We start from the raw sequence: 26,569 nt of genomic DNA on the forward strand, positions 1-26,569 counted from the left end.
GCCTGCAACAGAGAGTTAAGAGTCCACTCAGTGAATTCATTCATTTAACAACTATTTACTGAGCATTTACTTCATGTTTTTGTTTGTTTGTTTGTTTCGGCTGCACCGTGCGGCTTGTGGGATCTTAGTTCCCCGACCAGGGATTGAACCTGTGCCCCCTGCAGTGGAAGCATGGAGTCCTAACCATTAGACCACCAGGGAATTCCCAAGAACCCACTTGTTAATAACCACATCATTCTACAGATTTTTGCATCATTTTTCTTTTGGTTGGGAGTCATTCTAATCTTGGTGATTAAAATTGCCATTTATATGGACTTTAGAACTTTAAAAAGTGCTGCTGCTAAAAGAAAGGCAGGATAAAACAGCAAATTGGATTTCTTTTGGAAATGAATGTTAACTGCATGAATCGGGGCCCTTTAAAATTATTTTACTGTGTGTTTGGTATGACTGTACATGATTAAATAAAAATTTATAATTTGGATGACATGAAGATTTTTTGAAATATCCCTTAAGGAAATGAGAATTTACATTATACCTATTGGAGTAACATAAGTCAACAAATGTACTGTGTTTAAAGCATAAGGATGATTCAGGTTTGGAACATGGTATGTGGAGTTTAAATAATTTAATACTTTAATACTAAGGGAAAAGTTTTAATATTTGCTTCCTAAATTTTTTTTTTTAACTAAAAAAGAAGTTTGGGGCAAGGAAGAGTTAAAAATAAATAAACAATATAGCCTGACATGACCTTGAAATTAACTTAATGGAGTATAGTTAATCTTAAAAAAAAACAACACACAGTTGATAAAAGCATCACTGAGCATTGGATTGAGATCCCAAAACCTTGATTTTCTTTCTGGCTCAATCACTGATTAACTGTGTGGCATAGGGAAAGTCACTTTTGTGTTATGTGGTTTACAGTTTCAGGTGGTGAGACTTTAAGATTGTGAATGAAAAATTAAATTATGACTATACATATAAAATGCTGTGAATTTTAAGCCTTATATAAAACAAATCCATTTCAAGATTAATTGAAAAAAGGCCTTTTAAGTAGACCAAACTAAGGGCCAGTGATGTTAGCCTAATTTGTAACATAGAGCAGCAAACAGTGAAAGTTCCTTTGTTGGGGATGAGGGTTGTATTTCTGTGTTACTTAGATGAGGTGCATTTCATTTCTCTGTCTCTTAGGAAAGGGAAGCCGTCAACTACTTAGTTTTTCTTGTCTTGAAAAAGCTGTGGAAAAGTGAAAGAAACCGGAAAAAGAGATCTAACTGCCCTTGAATTCTTTCCTTGTTGTAAAAACTACCTATCTCTTTTTTTTTTTTCTTTTGGTTTTAAAACTTTGGACATTTTTGTGTGTGTGTGGTTTTTTTTGTTGTTGCTGTTAAAAATCAGCTTTTGATGACATGTCATAAATCTGTGTTTGTAGTCTAATTCCATTTTCCCCTTCTTCTGTTGTAGGGAGCAAGAGAGCTGAAGGAGAGCCAGTTTCCCCAAAATTGGTAAGTGCTTTCTTCAGGCAGCCATAGTGTGCCTGATGCTAGTTGGATAATAATTCAAATGTTCAGTGATTTTTATTTTTTATTTTTGCAAAAAAAGCTCTCTCCCAGAAATGAGAATGAGGCTTTGCTGTTTGTACTGAGTGAAAGTGAATTTTTGTCTAATTTCACGTAGCCAAATCTCAAATGCATTTGTGTTCCTAATAATACTGCTAGGCATGCATGTTCCTGCATTCAGTAACCTCTTAAAATGTAACGGTCCCCTTTGCGAAAAATGTCCTTAATGCAGTGGTTAGGGCTAAAAATTAAAAAATCAGGAAATTCAAACGTTAAGGTTCCCATTGTGTTTTGTATTACTTAATATGCGTTAAATTTGATGGCCTTAGTATATGTGCAAAATGGCTAGGTTAATGTAGCTATGGGAACCTTGACTTTGAAATTTGGGACTCTTAAGCATGTATATTACTAAATTTAATGTTGAGTTGGCTTCATGTCTGATATTGCATTTTCAGTGTGTGTTGTTTTGTATAATTCTTGAAGAGGAAGAAAAAGAGAGAAATGTAGCAGTGTGGGGCATAGAGGCAAACACATTTTTTTCCTAGTATCAACTTTAATGTCTACTTTAACAGCTTATAAATCATCACACTTAATCATTTCTTTGAATGTCTAATTCAGATTACACAGGGCAGTCCAGTGTCTAAAGACCAAACAAATATTAATCTTATTTGGAGACCATGTATTATGATTAAAAAATTAAATTCAAACAAGATAACTGGAATAGGGTAGTCCCCTAATGCAAGACTACTCTTTTTTTTTTTGTTTTAATTCTCTCTCATAGTAATTAATTTAGTGGGTGGAGTAGATATTTGGTTAAAGCTTCTTTTCATAATTATGGTCCTTGAGGTATCTCTTAACCTTTTGGGGATTGGGCTTTGAACGTGAAAGGGAGGCATTTGAACCAGTTAATCTTACATTTTACTACCATTTTATTCTACTTGCCTTTCTCTCATGGAACCACTTAAAATAAATAATCAAGACCCTACAGCCCTTTACTCTGAGATGCGACGGAATCGTAGATTCTTAAAGAAGAAGGGACGTTAAGGGCCTTCTCTTTCAGTCTTTTACCAGGTGTGGCAATTTCTCCTCTTATGTCCCTGGCATATTGTTATTTGGTTACATACTGAACACTACATTAAAAAAAACTGTAGCTCATATTTTCTGTAATGTATTCCGAGGAACTTCAGTTCCACAGAAATTAATCAATATTATTGGGGTGGGGCGGGGGTGGGGAAAATGTTCTGTGGTCAAATAATTTGGAAAATGCTGCTTTAAACAAAGTTAAACAGGTTTCTTTACTGCAGGACTTCTCAGAACCTTTAATATGCTAATGTGCATTGTGAATCTCCAAGAGGGGGATATGATATGCAGCATTCTTGAATACTTCTATTGACAGGGAGCCCACTACCTCATAAGGTAACCCATTCCTTTTTTGTACAGCTCTAATCCTTAGCTCTTCCTTACACTGATCTGAAATCTCTCTCCCATAACTTCCACTTCTCTTAAGTACTTATTGGTTATACTAAGACCACCACACCCTCTTATGTTATCCTTTGTGTAGTCATTATATATATGATTCTGGCCAGGCTTGTCTGGACTATTTTTTATCATTAAATAGCGTTCTGGTAAATGTGGCAACCATTTCTAAAATCTCGACCTCATTGTCACTATGCTTCTATACTACTCTTCAGGCTCCTTCATTTTGAATTTCTGTGAGTTTTTAAATATACTTCATCTTTCTTGTTGTTGGGTATGGTTGGGAAGATTTTAGTACACATGCTTGATTTCTGTAAAGAAAGGCGAGAACTAGAAGAGTGTATGTGTGCCTACCAGGCCTGGGCCCAGGAAGCTGATGTAGAACCTGTATGTTAGAGTGAACACTGGTGGTAGGGAGAGGGGCAGGACACTGCAGCAGACCTGTGTAGGAGAGGGTGCTGTGGGGAAACCCTGACTCGACTGAAAATACCACACCCTTGTGTTGGAATGGTATGACTTGTGTAGGTGTTCCTTTTCTTTAGTGAGGACCTGGCCCCCTTGCCCCCAAAATAACCAGAGAAAAGGAAGATACGTATTTTATACCCAAAGACATCCATACATTCAGATACCATAAACCTAATTGTGTGTGTGTGTGTGTGTGTGTGTGTGTGTGTGTATGTGTATGTGTGCATATAAATTTATTTTAGTGGTTAGGAAACATCAGTCTTACTAGCTGAGGTGACTTTTGTCAACACCTGTAATAACAGGATTTGAGCATAGTAACCTTGCCAGCTTCAGAGGGTGACCTCTAAAATCAAGCTCTTTGTGCAGCAGTGTTTTCTGTTGATCTGTAGAGTGTCACCAAAGAAATATCACCGTGAAAATAAGAAAAACGTTACATTGTTTTTTAATGTCATTTTATTGATTCAAGTTAGTAAATGTTAGTTTTCAATAAGAGCTGTTAAAATATTGTTTTTATTTTTGGCGTTTGTGATCATTTTTAGCACTAGTTAAAAGTTAAAGATACATTTTATCTCCTAGCACATTAGATACATAGTAAGCAATAAGTATTTAGTACAAACTGAAACCTGATGTTTTAGTATTAGGCATCTGTCAAGTAAGGATACATAGATCTGTCAAGGCTTTCTACTTTTTCATATTTTAAAAACTTAATTAAACCTACTCTAAACACAATTTTGAGAGTATAGATCAAAAGTGGGGTCTTACACCAAGTAGATATATGGTATAGAGAACACTGAGTTGTTCATTTTTAAGGAATTCAGTCCGGGGGTACAATGTATTACAGACTTATTGTTAGTTAAAGAAACTTGGTTGGGGACTTCCCTGGTGGTCCAGTGGTAAGGAATCCACCTTCCAGTGCAGGGGACGAAGGTTGGATCCCTGGTTGGGAAACTAAAGATCCCATATGCCGCGGGGCAACTAAGCCCGTGCGCCACAACTACCGAGCTTGCGCGCCTCAATGAAAGAGCCTGCATGCCGAAAACTACAGCGCCCGTGTGCTCTGGAGCCTGCGCACCACAACTAGAGAGAAGCCCACGTGTCGCAGTGAAAGATCCCACATGACTCAACGAAAATCTGCATTCTGCAACTAAGACCGGACGCAGAGAAAGAGAGAGAGAGAGGGAGGGAGGGAGGGAAGGAGGGAGGAAGGAAGGAAGAATTAAAAAAAAAGAAACTTGGTTGGTGAGTTGTTTTGATTGGAAAAAGCTTTATATCAATTCAGGAACAGAGCAGTGATTTTTGGTAAAAAATTCAGAATTAGAGCATTACTACATTATTAGAATCATAATGAAAGACCTAGAGGTCACATATCTCCAAGCAGAACTGTAACCAGATAAAATAGTTAGAAGCCCCTTTCTTAGAGAATTTGAAAATAAGAAAGCCTACAGCCTTTCCAGCAATATGCTGTGTTGAGAAGTTGATATAAAAGTTTGTGTATGAATAAGAGTTAAATTAAGTATGTTAAGAATAGCATAGAATTTTACAGTTTACAAAGGGCTTTTCATATAACTTCACCTAATTTAAACCTCATAGCAATTTTATGAAATAGGTGATACCGTTTCCATTTTCCTGATTTATAAGCAAACAAACCTAAAGTTGAGAGTGGTTGCACAGTGAGTGGAATCAGGTTTTTTTTTTGTTTTTTTTTTTGAGACAGTGAATGTTCTTTCTAGACATTACATCTGCCTTTTTTTAGTGGGATTTGATTATTTTGTTTGTTAGGTTTGTGGAGTTTTTATTTATGTTTTGGGGTTTTTGTTATTTGAAGCTGGGAGGTTATTAGGTGTCCCGTTCGTTTGTACAGTTTTCAATATAACGAACGTTGGTATTTTGTGTTCGGCACTTGTCTTCTCTGGTGATAGTATTTAGAGCTGATGGGTGGTGAAAGGCATTGTACCTCAATAAACTGTTTTAGGAGTCTGTTCATATTTATGTTGCAGCAGCTGATATTTATAACTTACTAGAATTGGTCGAAATATGTTAAATCATCTTTTTATAAATTTAGCAAATAATACCTTCTTTATAATGCTATAAACTGCCTCCAAATGGTCATCACGTGGTGGCTGCATGAGGTGTCTAAGCCCCCAAATATTTTTTAAAAGGATTCAACATGTGCTTGCCTTGTTTTTGTAGGCTATGAATATATATGTATACAACTTGTTCCTTTAGGCAGAAACCAGTCTCTTAAAACTGCTATTCAGAAAGAGACTTTTATGAAGAAGAAAGATATCAAATGAATCTTCTAATCCTTCATAAGTTTTTTTTTACTAAGTCACTGCCTTTTTTAACCCTTCAGTTTTATCTTGAAATAAAATGAGTAATTGGCATTTAGTGTCCTTGCCAAATAAAATTTTGTGCCTTTGTGTGTCTCTAATAAGCAGACAACAATCTGATGAAGGAAGTAAAAGCTGTCACCTCCTCAGTAACTTGAGTTGCAGGCTTCTTATCCTGTGAGGCACTCTGACATTTGGAGCCTCCCGGTTAAACCCTGGTTTTACTTGTTCTTTTCCTGAACATTTTGTTTCATCAGTATAAAATTTTCTGATATTTTATCTAGCAATTCTAAGTTAATTTTTTGTTATTTAAAAATAAGTACATATTTTCCATGGAAAATATTGATACTCTGAAAAGAAGAAAGTAAATAACCCTGAGTGCTACTGCTCAGAGATAACTAATAGCAAATTATGAAAGTGCCACCTGACCTAAACTCTAGACAGCTCAGAGTATCACTGTTTTTACAAATCTTTGTCAGTTTGATTGACAAAAACGTGTCTTCTTAAATTTACATTTCTATGACTCTCTTGAAAATAGATGTTTTTCATGTTGGTCATTCTTATTTCTTCTGTGAGTTGCTTTTTCATAATTAAAAAAAATTAATTTGTAGTTAATTTGTAAGCACTCTGTAACTGTACAAATTATGTTAACCCTTTTTTGTGTATATTGTTAAGTTCTCCATGTTTTTAACCTGCTGTTTGTTTCCAGAGTTTATGAGCTGAGTTCAGCTTTGATATTATATGTTGCTACCAGTAAAATAAAATATGGCCTTTCTGTTGTTGAAAATACCCTTCAAGGTGATACTTAATTTGACAAAAATTATAAGGAATCAGTTTTGGACACATTTTCTGATAGCCTTAAAACTAATTTAAGTACTGTTTTCAGGAAGAACTCTAATGCATACATAAGTCAGGAATTTGAGTAGGGAGATTACTTTAATATTTAAAATTACAGTGACTGTATAGTTTTTTAACATTTGCTTTAGTGTATAGAATAAACTTACATGACAACAAAAGCCTTGGTCTAAATCAGTAACTTAATGATTCTGATATTTATGTAGTTCAAAAGATTTTTTAAGGTAATAAATATCTGAAAAACCTGGGTTTGTTCATCAAAATCACACTTTCCAAATTATCTTCCCTAAACATACTACGTCTGTGAAAATTTTTGATTGACAATATCATTGTACCATAATAATGCGGGGGCTTTTCTAGCCTCCACAGATACAACTTTGAAGGAATTTTACACTTTTGAAATTCATTATTTTTTTAAAAAAAGGTTAGAGTATTTTGATATTACATAACATAGTATACAAGCCCTAGGGGAGAGATTGCCAATGACGTTTTAAGCCTAGTGAGATTAAACAAATATAATGAAGATTAATATTCACACGATTACAGCCTGAAGTTAATGATTTCCCTATAACTCTGTTAAATCAGGTTTTAAAGAATTTTTAAGAAAACTTAGGAATTTATCCATAGATAAATAATTTTTAGAAAGTATAAAGATTATGAATCTCATTGAATTGGCATAAGGAGTAACAGTTCTTCTAACTCCCTGATTGTTCCCTTCCTCAGTTTGTAAGAATGCTGGAAAGCTGCTCTAACTACAAGTTTTATAGGTTCAAGGAAGAAAGGAGAAAGAAGTAAAGTTTAAATTTATTCAAGTAAACTTTTGCTTCAGGGACAGTACCTAAAATCATGTCTAAGGCCACGTTCAAGAAAAAAGAAAAAAAAATGAAAAGAAAAATTAGCCATTGAGTTAATTTAATTTGCAGTAGTGATGAGCAGAGCAGAATAGGAAGGTTCACATTTGCAAATCTAGACTTTTGACATTGTCTCCACCTGCATTTATACATGCAGCCAAAGAGATGCACCGGCAGGCTTGAAAAGAAGATGGTGTTCATTGTATAGCTGGAAAAGTCTGTTCTATTGCTAGACCCACATCATTTGTTGTGCACGATTTATTTTTTAACATCCCTGTCATAACTTTGTGGAAAGCAGAGTTCATTGCAATGTGTTAAGTATTAATTTGTTAAATGTAAACCTTTAAATTATACCAGAATTGCCCCTGTTTTGAGTTGCTTTATTTTTTAAATAGAGTGAGAGGCCATCCAAATTGTGAGAGTACTCTGGCCTTCTTTAACCTCTGAGAGATCCTGAACTCTCCAGTTCACTCTGTGTGATGGTTAAAAATGTATGATCATGTTGTTATGTGTCTCTTTCTAAGAACAGCATGTCCTGGATGGTTGTCCTCTCCCCCTCTAGACTCCCAACGCATCCAGGACAGAAGAGGTCTTGTTCAGCTCTGTATCCTCAGAAAGTAGTATCTAGCGTGGTGCTGAGCGCCTAGTAAGTGCTTAGCTGTTTTCATGACCAGATTAAACACATTTTTTTTTCATTTCTTACTTATTTGAAGTGTTTTCTAGAGGAATGCTCAGAGAATAAAACCCAGAAAGTTTTGGTGCCAATTCAGAAAAAACTACTCATTTTGGAAAGAAATCTGTTTGGGGAAAGTTTTTGCCCTGTGTTTAGTCGACGAAATATTTCGACTAATGTAATTTATTTTATCTAACGTATATTTCCTTTATACCCAACATAATGATCCAAAACATTTTATGATCTCTACAGCTGCAGTAAGAAGAGGAGTTTGTTATTTTAAACAGAGGCTGAAGAAACTATAGAATTAGCAGACATAAGAAAAAGTGGAGAAGGTAGAGGATGGAGTTGCAGACTCTACAGGAGGCTCTTAAAGTGGAAATTCAGGTTCACCAGGTATGTTGCATTCATGGCTTCTCCCGCATCATGTTATTAGTAATGGCTAAATTAGTAAACAGGCTATCTCTGATTTTTAGCAGAGCTTTTAATCGTTTTTCAGTCACTTGTCCAAGAGTCATGTTATTTGCCTTTTATTACTACTCAACAAACTCATTGGTAATATTTTTGAGAACTTTAATAAAATATTCCTGACTTCTCTTCCAGACAAAAGAACTAAAAATATTCTTTTCCATATAGCGAAGGTGTTAAAAAAAAAACCTCTCTTTTTTATCTGTTTTTTGGTTCATCTGAGGGACTTTGTTCGTGTGACTTAACTTGCATATTTTATTTGTTTATTTTTCTAAATTTACTTTATTGAAGTATAGTTGATTTACAATGTTGTGTTAATTTCTGCTGTACATCAAAGTGATTCAGTTATGCATATATATACATATATATACATTCTTTTTCGTATTCTCTTTCATTATGGTTTATCATAGGATATTGAATATAGTTCCCTGTGTTAACTTGCATATTTTAAATAACAAGACATATTTAAATTGACTACCATGTATACTGAAGTTTTTACTCATATGTGATTTTGGGACATACTCCTCCTCTCAAGAAATTTTGAGATGGCAAAGTTAATATTCTGCTTTTAGTTCATCCTCACAAGACGTGAACAAGTCAAAGTAAGACTTTTCTTGGAAGACTCATGAACTAAATTGAACTAAATTACTAAAAATTAGAGTTCTTAAATATTACTTTTGTTTCATATTTTTAATTCAAGCATACCAATTTTATAAAAATTATAATTATGAAAAAATTTAACGTTTATTGTTTAAAAATCTAATTTAAATTTTAAAATTACATTTATTGACTCAAAAGGGATATAATATTCTTCCTAAAGTTATCACTCTCAATATTCACATTATTTTCCTGTATATTTAACTATTTTTTTAGCATAAAATTAATAGCTTTTATATTCATCCTTAATTATTATATAGCATTTTGTTTGTATGGTAATAAACATTTATTTATGTTTATCAGTGTTGGTTGATAGTCTTTTAACATATAAAGTATGTAAGATATTTCACTTCAGTTATATTTAGAATCCTTTCCTATTAAAAAAAGTTTAAGTATTAATAATAGGGACTTCCTGGGTGGTCCAGTGGCTAAGACTTCACGTTTCCACTGCAGGGGGCACAGGTTTGATCCCTAGTCAGGGAACTAAGATCCCGCATGCTGCGCGGTGTGGCCAAAAAAAAAAAAAAAAAGTTTTAACAGTAAATCCAAGTGACATGCCTTGCTTGTAAATCTGATGCTGTTATTCTGATTGGATACATGGTAACCTACATGATCACTGATCATGACAAGTTCAGGGATGCCAGAAATGACATCAAAGTAAGCACTGGCTATTAGGCTGAGGCCAAAGTCAGATTGTACATTTGACTAAATATTGGGGCAGAAGCCACCCCTTCATCATTTCCACTTAGGGAAACTAGGGCTGAAAATGAGCTTACTGTATAGAAGGTATGTCCTGAAACTACCTGGTGTTGCTGTGGTAGAAGTATACTTTTGTTCTTTATGGACCGAGATGATTTAAAAAGTAGTGACATACACGTGGTTGTTATTGAATGAATGTTTACATAATAATGGCCTGTGATGGGCATCTCATCTTTTTTGGGAAATTGCCTTTTTGATTATTCTTATGCAGATTTTTTTAACTTTTGGAGTATTTTTACTCTACATGGAACAGAGAATAGTATAAAGCAGAGGTTAGCAGACTTTTTGCAAAGGGCCAGAGGGTGAAGTATTTTATACTATGGGCATCATTTATGGTCTCTGTCACAACAACTCTGCTCTGCTGCTGTACACACAGGGCAGCCATAGACAATGTATAAATGGATGGGTGTGACTGTGTCCCAGTAAAACTTTATTTACAAAGGCAGGGTGCCTGTGGGCTGTAGTTTGCCAGCCCTTGGCTTAAACTATACTCTCATGAAAAATTGCTGCGTTCTTACAATAGAAAGTAACTTCACTTTGATAACACACAACGTCACTTAAAGTCACTAGGGATTTGGATGGTGTAGTTAAGTTGCCCAGCTTGTTCTGTCCTGCCGCTAATGGTCTGAAATGCAGCTTGCTTGATTATAGTAGAAAAGTTGGCTTACTTATTTCCTCCAGAGGCAGAGACTTACTTTGGTTATCAGTTTTTAAATTTCAGTGTCGTGGAGGAAAACCTTTTTCAGCTTTAAAAAGGCAACTTTAGTGTAGTACTCCACTCCCTGGTGGCAAAAGCAGAAAGGAAAATGAAGGACTTTTTTCATTGAAGAATGTGGCTAGCCTTTAGGCTGCATTAGTAAAAATGTATATGTATAAAACCTTATGTTTCTATTTCCGTGAGTTCTTGGAATGTGTGTTATTACTATTTTGTAGATTAAGACCAGGATATAGAAGAGTTACCACTGTCATATATGAAGTAGACTGTAGTAACATATACCTTGTGTATTTGGAGGTCACATGGTTGGCAGTCTCAGCCATCCAAAATGTATACCTTAGCACCTGAAGTAAGGTTTTTGACAAGCTAGAATAAATGTTAGAAGTCACACAAGATTATACATTTTACTCAAGGGGGATTTCTTAGGCTATTCACTCATCTTAGAATTACTTCACTGAGTGTATCACAAAGCAGCTCAGAAGTAGCAAATTGGAATTGGGGTTCAGGGGCTCTTAGAGGGAGGCATAGTAATAGTAGCAAGATTTGCTAGCTGACTGCTTGGCATTAAGGAGTAGACTGAAAAACTCAAATGCAGGCACAAGAACTCTTTAGAACACAGCAGTTTGGGGCCTTTATTGTAAGGACCTTTTTGTATTGTTTGTAGAATAGTATATTGAGGTAATCATGCCTCTAAGTGTCATTAAATGCTGCTTTTTTTCTATTTAATAAGGCAGATAAGTATATAATATATTTTAGAAAGGTTTTATTTTACGACTAAAAACTATTATTTATTTATTTATGACTGTGCTGGGTCTTCGTTGTGGTGTGTGGGTTCTTCATCGCGGCATGCGGGCTTCTCTAGTTGTGGCGTGTGGGCTCCAGAGTGTGCGGGTTCAATAGTGCGGTGTGCAGGCTTAGTTGCCCCGCAGCTTGTGGGATCTTAGTTCCCCAACCAGGGATCGAACCCATGTCCCCTGCATTGGAAGGCGGATTCTTAACCACTGGACTACCAGGGAAGTCCCTATGACTAAAAACTTTAAAAGTGTCTTGTCACCCAAAGAGAGGGACAGATTTTTCAGCTATGTGAAAAATTCACTTGGAGAACAGCTTATTCCTAGATACTTTTAGGACTCAGCCTTCTGACATTCCTTTATGCTTCAAATTCTTCCGTCCCTGGTTATTGTTACCTTTGGGCCGTGATGCTTTTGGAAGTTGGGTTAGGTCAGTTGACATCCATTTTTCTTTGTTTTTCATTTTTTGGACTTATGTGTTCCCTAGTAAAGGTCTTTCTCATTCAGTATTCTGGTAATACTCTCCTTCCCACAGGAACCCAGGTAGGTAGAATTTTGCATTACTGTTCCTTCGCTTCCTTACTCTCAAATACTGAGCATCACTGCTCCACTGAGTACATCCCCCCTCCCCCCACAGAGAGGACAGTGGCAGAGTCACATCTGACACTAGGCTCCTTCTGTGAACCACACCCACAGACTCGCCAAATCTGTTTGCTGTATACAGACAGGCCTGTTTTTGTACGGGAGCACCTTCTTTCCAGGACTTACTTGGGACTCTAGACAATGACAACCTTTAAAGGGACGTTTGGCTTTTGGAGCATTCAGCTTATTTAAATTGTCTTTTAAAAGCTCCCCTCCCCCAGCCCATCTCCAGATTTGTTTAAAGGCAGGAAGCTCTTCGTTTCAAATATAAAGCGATAGTTTGATTTTTTTTTTATTATTAAGAGGAGTGTTTCATTAACTTTTTATATGGATCACAGAAGCTTTTGGTCTGTTCTGATTGTGGTATTGCTCATTTTTTTGTGTGGGCTTAACACTCTAGATTTTGGGGACTGAGCTTGATTAGCCATAGTGAGTTTATATGTAAGACTGATGGCTCTTTTTCTCTTTTTATTATCAGAAACTGGTTGCTCAAATGAAGCAGGATCCACAGGTAAAATACTACTTTTATTCATTTAATTTTTAAATAAAAATAATTTAAAATAAAGTGACCATAAAATATTAAAATACAGGCAATACTTAGGTTTTAGAAATTATCTCGTCTGTAACAGCAATTTTTTTTAGTACATTGGTCTTCATTTATAAGAATTAAGAAAGCTCCAGTCATTCTATTATAATATAGTTATTATTTCATCTTTGTTACTGTTATTTTGCTTGTATCTTATGCTAATTGCTTTGAATATTTTAGGAAAAAGAATTGAGAGTTAATACTCTTCATATAGCTTAAATTTCATTTCCACAAGCCCACTTACTCAAAATCAGAGTTTGCAAGGCTTTCTGTAATCTCAGAATTATTGAATATGGCCCAGAACCATTTTTATTTTCTCATAGTTTATAGTATAGAACATTTAAGTACTTAATCTCACTATGTTCAGAATAGAATTTTAGAATAATTTTTTTAAAGCATTTTTAAAAATTTCATTTTTGAAAGAGCCCTTAGAGAGGGTTTTAAAGAACCTTATATAGTAATTCATCAGGTGTTACCTTTTCTTTAAAGTCTCATAGGGGTTTTTGGCTCAGGCATTTTATTTTCTATCCCTGAAGAGAAATCTTCCTAAAAATTTATCTTGTCTTTAATTAGTATATTTATTGTTCAGGCAGTGTCTTTTGCAGCAATTAGACAGTGGGTCATAAGTGTGGAGAGTATTTATTCAGGCATGCTCAGGATTTCTCCCTTGCATTTGTTTACTCATAATCTGTTCACAGAACACCTGCCTAGACCCATTGATGGTGGGGGGTGTGTGTGTGTATATGTATATTTGTATATGTACACACACATTTTTTTTTTTTTAGCTTGTTAAACATACCATACATGCCTCATTGTAAAGTTAAGTAAAAAAGCTTCTTGGATTAAAGAATGGTACTGAGGCAGATTGATTTTTAGAAGTGGGAAATAATATTCATTTCTACGAAGTTAGCCCCCAGTGGCTTAACTGTTGTGTCTTTAACACAAACCATTGATTCTGAGAGCTGGCAGTGATATCCACTTAACTCTTGTTTGACAGTCCAACTTCTTTGAGAAGCTCCTCCATTTTAATTTTTTTAATATATATTATAATTTAAATTAGGTTTAGGGAACCAAGAGTCAGTAGACCTTAGATGAATAGACGCTTTTGTATTTAATATGGTAACCTATGTTATCAGCAACTGAAATATTGTTAGAAAACTTCAGCATTTCTGATACAGCTGGCAGTCATGTAACAGAGCAGTCTTAATGTGAAGAATCTGAGGGGGCAGTAAGTTGCTGGACAGGCTTGTGGGTGATCTCATTAGAGAGGTCTTATTTCACATGCTGTCACAAAAAAGACCACATGGAGTAAACGTGAAGGGGAGGATGTATGCCCCGACCCTGTCAGAAGACCTGGCAGGATGAATTGAAAGAATTGCATGTGAAAGGACGAAGGAAAAGTAGTCTCTCATTGGGGTGGTATTCAATCTGCTAGTGATCCTGTTACATTAAGCTTTTGAAAACTTTAATTTTGGATTTTTCTCTCATGTGAGTAAAAGACAAGCACGCTCAGTGTATCTCATTTAAAAGAGTATTCTTTTCTGATTCCTAACATTTTAGAACTGAGAAGTTGCCCTGGTAGTCAGTATGTTAATTTGAATGATGTAGTGTTTAAGGCAGTTGCAGCACTGACAGCTTTTCAAATCTAGGCTAAAATAACAAATGTACTCTACTAAATAAGGGAGAGGGCAAGCAGAGAAAAACCTTTTTTTTTTTTTTTACTGATAATGCCGTTAAGCATGCAGTGTGTTCATACTTACAACTGATTAGTGGAGCTTTAGGTTTTCTGTCAACTGTTACTTCTTATGAAGAATAACTATTTTAGTAGAAAGGAGTAGTATTACAGTACAAAACGCTGAAATATAAAACTTCTTGCAGTTGCAAAGGAGCTTACCCCTGTTCTAGTGTTAGCAACCTACATTTAGGATCTATGCACTGGGTGGTGGTAATATGACTACAGTTTAATGCATGACAAATATGATTGGCTAAATGCTTAAGATTGCTTCATCATTTGTAATACAGTTTGCATAAAGTCATCTCGCTACTCTTCTGTTAACAAATGAAATATCTTCCTCACAGATATTTTTTCTTTCCAATCAGAATGCTGATTTAAAGAAACAGCTTCATGAACTTCAAGCCAAAATCACAGCTTTGAGTGAGAAACAGGTAGGGGAAAAAGGAGGGGGGGCATATTTTTAACATTGTGTTCTAAAGATATGTCTGCTCGAGGCTTCTAGGAGAACTGCTATTTTTCCTCATGTGTGAAAATAAGTGTGGGCAGCCAGACTCAGTTTTAATTTTGTTTGAGATCTGTTTATCTATTTTTATTTTTGGTTGAAGTCAGTCTCTAGAGTACCCCATGGGTATATGTTACTGGCGAATATCTAAAAGCAGGGTGGCAGGCTGCTGTTAACTGTGTTAATTAAACTCTATAGTTTACCCATAGAGGATAGGGGCAGAGAAAGTTAGTGGGAGTATGTGATAGAGAATCTTAGAGTTGCTGGATGTGCCTTGTTACCTGTTTTAAAGGCTTGAGATGACACTGAACTTAACGTGGAGTGGTTGTAAGTAGATTGCTCTAAGTGTAGATCTCCCATTCTGATCATTGTCATTCCTTTATGTTAATCTTTGTTAGATATTGACCTACTATTATGTGAAAAAACTTTGGTGGAGCCTTGTTAGATATATTCTATATAGGACAGAAAAAGAACATCTTGCTTTTTTTCCCAGGGACATCTGGAAAGTGTTCTTTGGAATTTCTTGTATAATGACCTCCACTTCGCCAATTCAGGCAGCTCCTGCCACCAGGTGGAGTGTGACAATTGATAGAGCTATAAGTAAATGTCCGTGGTAATCTGACAAAGCATTTGTTTTCTTGTTCCTTCCCTACCACTCTCCCTCTGGTTAAAAGGGGTGGTTTTGGAGTAGATGAATGTGTGAACCAAAATGATGAGGTGATTTGCAATTGATAGTTTATACTAGTGATATCTTATTGAAGATTTTTAGCTATATAGTTCTCAGTTATTGATTTTTGTGTTTTTTTTAAAACTTTTATTTAGTGAAATAATAGCAATGAGAGTAATTTATTCCTGGAGATTCCTGACTGTGTTTATATTATGTATTGTATTGTGTTTTCATTTAACTAAGGGGAGAAATAAATTTTGAGAACTATGTGGAATAGATACGAATCATTAACGTTTCAGAATAGAATCTTTTTCCAAGCTTAGTGAACAATTGCTTTTTTCTTCCCTCTCCTATTCTAATGCTTCTGCATTCCCCCATCTTGCCTTCTTCAGAAATAAGAGGTATTTTAGATTATGGAATTGCCAAACTAAAATTGGGAGGAGGTAACATGGTGGAGAACAATTTGTAAGGAAAAATATAAACAGAGTTTGTTAGATGTATTTGGCTCTGAAAGTGATTCATTTCTCTAAAGTCAAAATGATGTGTGTTAGTGAAAATGTTCTAGCTTTAAAATTCTGTTAGCACTGAGCCTCCTTAAAATTTCAGGGTTAGTTTGACAAGATGCCAATGAATGAGTCACTTTTGCTGAAAAATTCACGTGTTCTAGCAGGGAAAGAAGGTGAGAACTGATTAGTGGAGTAGGGGATAGGGGATGTTATCACAAAGTTAAGACAACCTAAGGCTACATTTGGGGAAAATGGGGCAATTGTAAAAAATGTACATTTATTTGAAATTTTTATGAGAACTGATGTAAAGATTTGGTTTATTTCTGTAACTTTTTATTCTTTAATGTTTTTTCTGCTAGGTACCTCACTTAATAGAACATTGCAACCATTTATGTTTAGTAAGATGTTTCATCAAGTGGCAAACTCTGTCATCTGAACTAAGTTTGGATTTTAGAACCTAGACTTTTAAAAAATGCGTGTAGCATCAGGAAAATCTTAGGTATACAAAGTAAAGAAAGCTAGTGTCAGAAACTAAAATGCAGTCTTGGCAGTTTTTAAAGTATTTGCTTAACTGTTGAAACAACCTTTTTGATAGAACAGAATATGTATCATTTTTAGGTAGGATAGTACTTGAAGGAAGCACAGCTATAAAATTCAAAAGCTTGTCCTTCCTCAGACCTATTTCCAACATGAAACACTGATAATTTTGTTTAAAATAGTTTTATTTTAGAACAAACTCCCAATGCTGTATGCCCAGCTTTTTGTTTTTCCTTCTCAAAAGATCTACTTAGCCTCTGGCAAAACTTACTGATTTTCCTTCTACTTTAATAACTGAAATCTGAATTACCTTACTCGCATGACTAATAATTTAATATTAAGTTTTTGGTTATGAGAAAAAATTTAAATACAGAAAAGTTCAAAGAATGTCATATTCAAGAACTAACAGCTATTAACCCTTTGTCATATTTGTTTCCGTTCTTTTCCTATATGCATTTTTCTATAATCATTGTTCCAAATCCACTTTAAAACTTAATTATAGAAATAATAAAAGCATATGTTCCCTTATTATGCTTTATTAAAAAATAAAACACTGCAGATAGTCACCGATTCTAACAGTAGGCACTTATTAGTTCTTATTTGTTATTGCTACCTCAGTCTTTGATACTTATTCTGTTTCTTCCTCAAGACTAATTACAAAATGGTGCACTCCATTTCGGAAAATATAGTCTTTATTAAGCATCCTTCATGGCTAAAACTCAGTGAATTTGAATGAATTCTTGTTAGATAGTTCCAGTGCTTCAACCTATAATTTGAGATTTCTGAACAGAAGCTCCCCATGGCAGTTTTTGAAGTCATCTTCTTGACCCACAGGGCTTTAATCTGTGGTTGACGGGTTTTTTTCTAAACGTTAAAAGTATATTTATATATTTATTTATTTGGCTGCGTCAGGTCCTAGTTGCGGCATGCAGGATCTTTAGTTGCGGCTAGTGGGATCTAGTTCCCTGACCCGGGCTCGAACCCGGGCCCCCTGCATTGGGAGCATGGAGTCTTAGCCACTGGACCACCAGGGAAGTCCTTGTGGTTGACAGTTTTAACCCAGACTTGATTAGCTAAATAAATTATATGTTATATAGCCATTAAAAATCATGGTTTCAAAAATGTTTTAATGACAAAGGAATGCACTTATGGTAAAATAAATGAAAAAGCACATGCAACTTCATATGCATTACAATTCCGTTTTTGTGTGTTGTGTGTATATGTGTATGTAGGCATATCAGCATATAAAAACAGCGTCATTATAAAATGTTGTTGCAAAGTGATGATTTACAGGTAGTTTATTTTTTCTTTATAGTCTTATGTATATTTGCTACATTCTCCACAATAAATACGCTTCCTTTTTATAATCAGAAATAGACAAGAAACAATTATTAAAAAAAAATTTTAACACCAAATTCTTGTCTTTTCCAGGGAGGATTAGCATTTAAAAATCTAATGACATTCTCCTTATGGTTTATGAACCACTCTAATCAGAGAATCCAACTATTTTAAACACTAGTAGTACTGAAGTGTAGCAGCAACTGTTAATTTCTTTAATAGTATTTGTTCTCATTCTGCACCTCTCCCCTCTCATTTTTGACATGTATATGTGGTCTTTTGCTTGTCATAATGGATATTCTAATATTGGAGCCAATGCACTTACTTGCTTTAGTGCTCTGCTTTCATTCTGATTCATTCATTGTAGAAGCAATCTTAACATCCCAGTTTGTTGCTTATTCCTACTGAGATTCAGGCTTAGGCCATAGTAGTTTCATCTTTGATTTCCCCCGCCTTGAGGGGTTTGCCACCCCACCTCCCTTCACCTGGTGCTCTCCTGGCCAGGCATTAGGTAGGTTGCAACTTAAAAGTTACTTCCTCAGAGGACCTATCCCTGAAACCCCTTGCTCCTGTCAAAACCAACAGTTTCTATTATAATCTCTCATTGAACCCTTCATCTTTCCTTCATAGCTGTGCCATTTAGGATTAGGTTCAGCTGTGGATGACTGAAAACCCAAAATGAAAATGACTTAAACAAGGTAGAATTTTATCTGTCTCATGTGAAAGCTCTGTAGGTGTAATAAGGCTGGTGACAGTGGTTCCACAGTGCCAGGGAACCCAGGCTCCTCCTATTCTATCGCTCTGCCATTCTCAGCATGAAGCTTCCACATCATAGTCCAAAATAGCTGCTCCATCTGGTAAGAAGGGGGAAAGCAAGCCCTTTATTTTTAAGGATGTTTACTGGAAGTTGCATGCCTCACTTCCAATTAGATCCCATTGGTCAGAACTTGGTCGCATGGCCCCAAGTAGGAGCAGGGAATGCTGGGAAGTATAGTCCATTCCAGGTGGCCGTGGGCCAATAAAATTCAGTGAGCAAGTACTGAGCAAGAAGGGGGAAATAAATACTGGGGATAATTAGCAATTTCTACCACAATAGTTTATCACAATTTGTGATTACATATATATGATTATTATTTTTTAATATCTGTCTTCCTCACTAGACTGTTTCAAGAAGTCAGGGAACATACTTATTTACTTCTTTATTCCAAGAGCAGTATCTAGCATAAAATAATATTTAGCACAGAAAATCATTTGTACTTCTTAAAAGAATTATTTTATCTACCTGATCTTTTTCTCTACTTGTAGATATTTTTTAAACAGTGCATCTTGCTTTTTATACTTTTTAAACTTAAATATTATGAACATTATCATACATTTTTGTGTGTTCTTTAAGAACGTAATTCTTTTTTCTTCTTCAGTTTTATTTAATTTAAGTAATTAATTTATTTTTGCTGCACTGGGTCTTAGTTGTGGCACACGGGATCTTTGTTGCGGCATGTGGGATCTTTTAGTTGCGGCATGCGGGCTCTTAGTTGCGGCATGCAAACTGTTAGTTGTGGCATGCATGCGGGATCTAGTTCCCCGACCAGGGATCGCACCCGGGCCCCCCTGCGTTGGGAGCGTGGAGTCTTAACCCCCTGGACCACCAGGGAAGTCCCAAGAACATAATTTTTAAGAGCTTTAAATATTTAATAGTCTGGCTAGATCATAACTTATTTAACTATTCACACTATTGTTTGATGATAGAATGTTTTCAGTTTTTTGTTGTTTATAAATGTTGCTATGATAAATTCACCCTAAATATGTGAATCTGTTCTCTCTAATTGCCCCAGGATACATTCTCAGGTGTGAGATTATTGGGTGTATTGGTCAGCTATTGCCACAACAGTTCTGCATAACAAACCAGTGTTTTATTGAGTTACAACACTAAGGGTTTATTTTCACACTGGGTCTAGATCCTCCTCATCTAGGCTGGGCTTGGCCAGGCAAATCTACTTCAGTTTGTGGGTTGGTTGGCCTGCCTCAGGCTGTAGGTTGGGTTAGATCTCCTCTAAATGTGTTTGTCCTGAGGCCTATCATGAAGGGGCAGCAACTGCCTGGGGCATAGTCATATATCATGGTTTATCACCAGAGTGTAAGAAATAAGCCAAACTACCAGAACATGTTTTAAGCCTCTGCTGGTATCAAGTCTCATTAGCCAAAACAAACCATGTGGCCAACCCTTGCAAAATTACATGACAAAGGGTGTGAATGTATAATTTTATGACAGAGAGAATATGAAGAGTTGAAAGCAATAATCCATCTACCATTCTTGGTCAAAGTGTATAAAAAAACTTTTACAATATTAAAAAAAAAACTTTTATTACTTATTTCTAAATAGTCTCCAGAAAAGGCTGTATCAGATTAACAGCATATATGAGAGTAAACAAGTCTTCCCCAAGAGATACCTTAGCGGGGGCCACTAACGGGGAAGCACTTTGCTGATTTGGAAAATGGATTAATATGTATCTGATGCTTACCTGAAGGTATATTTTTCATGCCATTTGTCCATGGTACAAATATTCCATAGAATTACCTTTTGATTTTGGGTTTTGTTTTTCTTTCACTCTTTCCTCTATTTTTCTTAATCCTTTTGAGAGAGGTAGACCCCGTCATAGTCTTTGGTCTTTGCTCCTGGTTTGCTTTTCTGACTCTGTGTTTAAAAATCATAGTCTCTATTCCTTACAGATTGCTCAACGACGTAATACAAGATGAAATACTTTTCTGGGTTTAATAAATAGTTGCCGTTCATGGAACCATTCTCATTTAAAATTTGAACATATTTTGGTAAAGTAGATTCTGAAGCCTTTGGGAGAGAAGTTTCTGTTTCTGCCATAACTAATTATGTTTCCGATACATAGAACAACATAATTTAAGCTAAGTAGGTGACTTGAACAGTGGACTGGGGGGGGCGGGGGGGGCAGGGGGACATTGAGAGTTTGATTCTGTTCCTTACTCTGTCACAGACTTGTTGATAAGATTTTGAGTTATTAAGTAATTTAATACGTCTGTTGCCTTAGTTATGAAATGTTTGAATAATGCCTTTTAAGAGTTAATGAACATGTATCGAGTGCACTGAATATTTTTGGAGGTAAGTTCTATTTAAATTGAAATTGTTAGCTTTGGTCATGGTGGTTAACTTCATCTCATATGTAATACCTTCGTCTTATAAGTAAAGTACTACTTTTTTAAGGAGCTTAGAACATTTCACATTTAACTCAGTCATGAGTACATCATTGTAATACATAAACTGGGACATGGACTATTTGTGACTTAGCCACGATTAGATAATTAATTATATCAGATTCACAACTAGAATCCAGATCACTGTACTATTTGTTCGGTTTTATTTAGTAAATTATATTCTTAAATTACTCTGTGGACCTTTATCACATATTTTTTGAAATAGGACATTAGGCACAATAATTACATTGCCTTTAAGCTCCATTGCCTTGGAGTCATGTAAGTAAATTAGTTCTTGTAGTTTCATACTGGTAACCTGATACATGACTGTCTCCAGCCTGATACCAGTAACCATAGAAAGTTACCCTCTCTCATTCATAACCAAACTAGTGTGATTGACATGTCACATTAGAATTTAGAATTGTTATTTTCTTAGAGTTCCTTGAATTATAATGGGAGTCTGACCTCATCTTTATCTAAAGTTTAGGAGTTCCTAGGATTTAATCTAGTTCATCCCCTCCTGCACACCATTTATGTGAAACCATTGGTCCAAATGTTTGTTGAGTTTACTGACTCTTGTGTGCATATGTTCCTTCTCCCTTGCACCAAATACAGGAAATGTATTATTTCAAATTCCTCCTGGTGAAATCCTGTTGTCTTATAATAAACCAAGATGAGACGAATGAAGGGCTCAGAAATACAAGGCAGGAACATAAAGGTTCTGAAGATTGAAAGGTTGTCTGCCTTTGATGTGACTGTGGTTCCCACTGCTGCAACATCTCCTGGGTCTTTTTAACCTTTATTCTCAGAGTGCAGAATAAAGGCCGGTAGTTGTAATCTGCTGGTCAAAGATTTGATTATCTCTTTAAGATAGAAAAGCTTGATGAAGGAACTCATATTTTAATAATATTGTGCCATGTTACTGTAGGACATTTTACCTGAATATGGTGGAGGAAATCAAGTTAAGTGGGTGACTTGTACCAAGTGCAGCAGTCTGCTAGCTGAGTAGGTTAGAGTAATCTTCTCAGGTCACCCTAATCATTTATTTTTGGTGCTGGTAAGTACAATGACTTAAAAAATTCGGTTTGAAAGTTTTAATCCTCATCATCAGGTGTTGCATGTCTTGACACTGGGCTACTGGTATCTACTGTATTTATTTCCTCTTTACTCATCTCTTACTTAACAGAGAGCAATTGCTTCAAGCTATGAAAATCTAGTCAAAGCCCAAGTTTGTAGCCCTGTGTTTAGGGACTCTTCACTTTGACTCTTTGGAAAACGTTAATCTAATTCTTGGGTGGTAGGTGGTGTACACAACAAATGCTTAACAGGGCCTTAGCCAGTATAATTCTGACTCTACCTTTCCACTGTGTCAGTAAATTAATTTGTGCTTTTAAGTAATCAGTTCATTCTAATTTATTCCCTTCTCCCTGGGATCTGTGTTCTTTTCAAATTTCTTTATCGTTCTAAGATTCTGACTCATCTGTTTGTTCCACATCCGTTTGTTGAAAGTTTTCTGTGGTAAAAGGCATGGTCCTAGGCCCATGGGAGATGCTGAGAATGAAAACCTTACAGTGTTACTTCCCTGTGACTGGTCATCACCTAAAAGATGTGCAGGCTCATTAACCCTGACACCTTTGGCAACTCATTCTTCTTTTTTTTTTTTTTTTTTTGCGGTATGCGGTCCTCTCACTGTTGTGGTCTCTCCCATTGCGGAGCACAGGCTCCGGACGCGCAGGCTCAGCGGCCATTGGCTCCCGGGTCCAGCCGCTCCGTGGCATGTGGGATCCTCCCGGACTGGGGCACGAACCCGTGTCCCCTGCATTGGCAGGCACCACAGCGCCACCAGGGAAGCCCTGGCAACTCATTCTTGATCGCTTCTCTTGCATCCTTTCCTGCCATACATACCCCATAAGTTCCCTGATGTCACCTTTATTCACTGGAGTCTCTGAAGACTTCATGCGCTTGTACGTGCTGTTCTCTACAGCTGAAATTCTCTTTCCTCTTAGCCTGGTAAGTTCCTGCTTATCCTTTAAAGACCCAGTTTAAGCAAAGATCCTCTAAAGCTCCCCTTGACTTTTGTCCACACTCCAGGCAGAGTTAGAGATCCGTCTTCTGTGTACTCATGGTGTTTATGTCTACCTCTCTTATTTGTACTTATTGTGTTGTATTGTAATTATATGTTTGTAAGCTCCCTCGAGGACAGGGAGTGTGTCTTGATCATGTTTGTACCCCCAAAGCCTAGATGGTGCATATGTAGGCAAGCATTTTTGAATGTATTAATTCATTATGCTTTCAAGAAGCTAGTAATCTAGTAAGGTGGCCCAGTATGTTGAAAGTCCATACTAAGAAATTTTACCATTAAAAGGAGATTTCCATTCAAATAGTTAAATTCCCCCTTTTTTTGGGAAAAAGTATTCTCAATATTGTTTCCTACTTAATGCTTTAAGAACATTCAATAACGTTATTACCTCTGTTCCAATTCAGAGCAGCTTAATCATAGTTCCAGGAAAGGAAAACTTTTATGAAGTGAAGTAGCATAAACTAGTAAATGAGCCTGGGTCCAGCAATCTGGAAACGTAATATATCTAGAAACAGTGTCCTCTGCATCGTTGCTACATCACTTACCTCTTTCTGTAGTACCTCTTTAGGTTTCTTTTCCTGACCTTATAAAACATGCTTACATCCCTGGTATTCTTGTAAACAACAACAAAATTCCTTCCTTTGTTTCTTAATTTATTTCTGCCATTGTCCTATCTCTCTCTACCCTCCATCCCTTCATTATTGAACTTATTAAATTATTAAATATTATTCAACTCAGGCTGTATTTGGTACTACATTTTTTTTTTTTAGTCCTGTATGAGCCCCACTGCAATCAGTTTCCATCTTCATTCTACTCTGTTGAGCTCACAGAAACTTCCAGTAACATAATTACCAAATCTAAAGGAAGTTTTTCACACTTCATCTTACTTGAACTAACTGTAGCATTTCATATTAATGACCACTTTCTTCTTCAGAGAACCAAGAACCTTCCTTTCCTGGTTCTCCTTTTACCTCTTGGAATGCACCTTCTCAGTTTCCTTCTCAGGCAGTTGTTCCTCAGCCTACCCTTTAAAAACTAATATTCTGTATGTATTTTATCCTTGTCTTCCTTTTCATCTTGCTCTGTTTTTCCCCTGTAGGTGATATCCTGCCTTAAACCACCTTAAACTGAGCCTTAAACCACCACTGAATGCCACTGACCTCTTTATTCCTCTTCTCCTCTCTTACCTGAGGTCCAGACAGATGTGTATTTTCAGCTTCTGCCTGCTAGATGTCCCAAAGCTCTATATTCTCCAAACAGAATCCTATATCCATCCCTCTTCAAATTCTACTTCTCCTTCTTTCCCTTTGTGGTTAGTGATACCCCATTCATCCAGTGGCCAGGCAGAAACCTGGAAATGATCGTGGACTTCTTCTCACTCTCCCTTGGTCTCTCATCCATAATTACGAAGTCCTCTTTATTCAGGCTCCTCAGCATTGCCCATACCCTCCTACTCCCTTTCCATGGCATTGCCTTGCATCCAGTTAGTATCTCTTATGATTCAACTTTTCTGCTATTTTCAGGATGATCTAAAGTAAAACCCTTGTATGTTGCTTTCCTGCTTGAGATCCTTCGGTCAGTAACTCACCTTCCCTTGTACTGTAGCGAAAAGTCCAAACTCCTTATGATGGCTCAGAAAACCCCTCATTGTCTTGTCCATGCCTGCCTCTTCACCGAACTCATACATACCTTTTCCTCCAGACTTCCACATACTTAATTTTCTTGGTTATGCTCCATTGTTTCTTTGACCTGGGATGTTCTTTCCCATATTCTTTGCTTAGAGCAAACCTGGAGTTACCTTCTACCCTTTGACCCAGTAAGCTAATTTTTAGGGCCTTATGGTTCAGAAATAGCCACACAAAAATTGAAAACAACTACAAATAAATCAGGGTGCAATTAGCAAGTAATACATAAGAGCTGTATATGCATATTATGAGGTACTTAACTGAATAGAAAGATGAATGGAAGGTGAAAAAAGCAAATTATAAAACAGATGTACAATATGATTCATTATTTAAAATACAAAATATTTAAAAACCATGTTTGTATATATGCATTCATGGTCATTTATACTTGGAAATACATGGGAAAACTCTAGAATTATTTACGTGGAGCTGTTAACAGTGATTGCCTCTAAGAAGTGGGATTCAAAAGAGGTGACTGAGGACGCTGGCACTTTTAACCTTGTATATTCTTTTTAAATTTGTTTTTAAAATATTGAAATATAGTATAAATACAAAAACTACACATATATGTATATATTTATATATATGTACATCCGGCTCAAATATATTTTTACAAACTGAAACACCCAGGTAACTAGCACCCGTTATCAGTATCAGAACATTACCATCACCACAGAAACGGTCATGTGCTTTCTTCAACTCACTACCGCCCTCCACCAGAGAAACCACTATTGTGACTTCTAACAAGCTAGGTTAATTTTGCCTATATGAAATCAAATAGGGTGTACTATTTTCTGTCTGGCTTATTTTGTTCAACATAATGTTTGTGAGGTTATATGTGTTTCTTTGGAACTGTTTTTTAAAAACTTTAAAAAATAATTATAGAGTCACAGGAAGTTGTCTTCTGAAATTTTAAATCACTGAAGAATAAAAGTTTGTCATCTCCTGGATATACCCACCCTGAAGTCTCTTGGCATTGTTAAATGTGTTCTCTTGTGAATTGATAGTTCGTTGCTCTGTTGCTTTTATCACATTTCACTAATTATTTGTTTGTATGCTCATCTCCCTTCCGGATTGTGAGTCCCTCAGTACTGTGTTCCTTTCATCCTTAAAATCCAGTGTATACCTAGTGCTTCACACACAGTGATACTTAAACAACACTTGTCAAAGAAAAGCAGTACATTCTAGTCTGTGTGTTCTAGTCTGTGTGTATTTACTGGTCTTGCCTATTGAATTTCTCTGAACTGATTTCCTCATCTGTAATATGGGCATTATAATTGCATCAGTTCCTATACTTTTAACTGCATGTAACTGAGCATCCAACTAAAAGTGGCTAAAATAATAAGTGGACTTACTGATTCACCTAATAAGAAGTTGCTAGAGTTTTCCAGTTCAGCATCTCAGCAACACCATCAGAACACATGTTCTGGTCATCTTTCTGCTTTCTCACCCTTAGTGAGTCAGCAAACATTG

At 36.0% G+C, this 26,569-nt stretch overlaps 1 protein-coding gene across 21 annotated transcripts in view; it reads left to right on the top strand.

Moving 5' to 3' along the window:
* PHF21A (PHD finger protein 21A) overlaps window positions 1-26,569 on the top strand; it is a 197,164-nt gene that overhangs the window by 29,223 nt on the left and 141,372 nt on the right. For 13 of the 21 annotated variants that reach the window (XR_013829586.1, XR_013829587.1, XM_079930672.1 and 10 more), the window contains 6 exons: window positions 1,462-1,502; window positions 2,536-2,627; window positions 2,861-2,972; window positions 8,459-8,602; window positions 12,717-12,749; window positions 14,925-14,990. Coding sequence is in view for 19 of the 21 variants with exons in the window: in XM_079930672.1 (XP_079786798.1) it covers window positions 8,549-8,602; window positions 12,717-12,749; window positions 14,925-14,990 (153 nt within the window). In the remaining 2 variants the exon portion in view is untranslated. Of the gene's footprint in view, window positions 1-1,461; window positions 1,503-2,535; window positions 2,628-2,845; window positions 2,973-8,458; window positions 8,603-12,716; window positions 12,750-14,924; window positions 14,991-26,569 lie in introns of all 21 variants that reach the window. The other 8 variants (XM_079930662.1, XM_079930660.1, XM_079930661.1 and 5 more) reach the window with 3 other exon arrangements.

Source organism: Stenella coeruleoalba (assembly GCF_951394435.1).
Source record: "Stenella coeruleoalba genome assembly, chromosome: 8".
NCBI classification, from domain to species: Eukaryota; Metazoa; Chordata; class Mammalia; order Artiodactyla; family Delphinidae; genus Stenella; species Stenella coeruleoalba.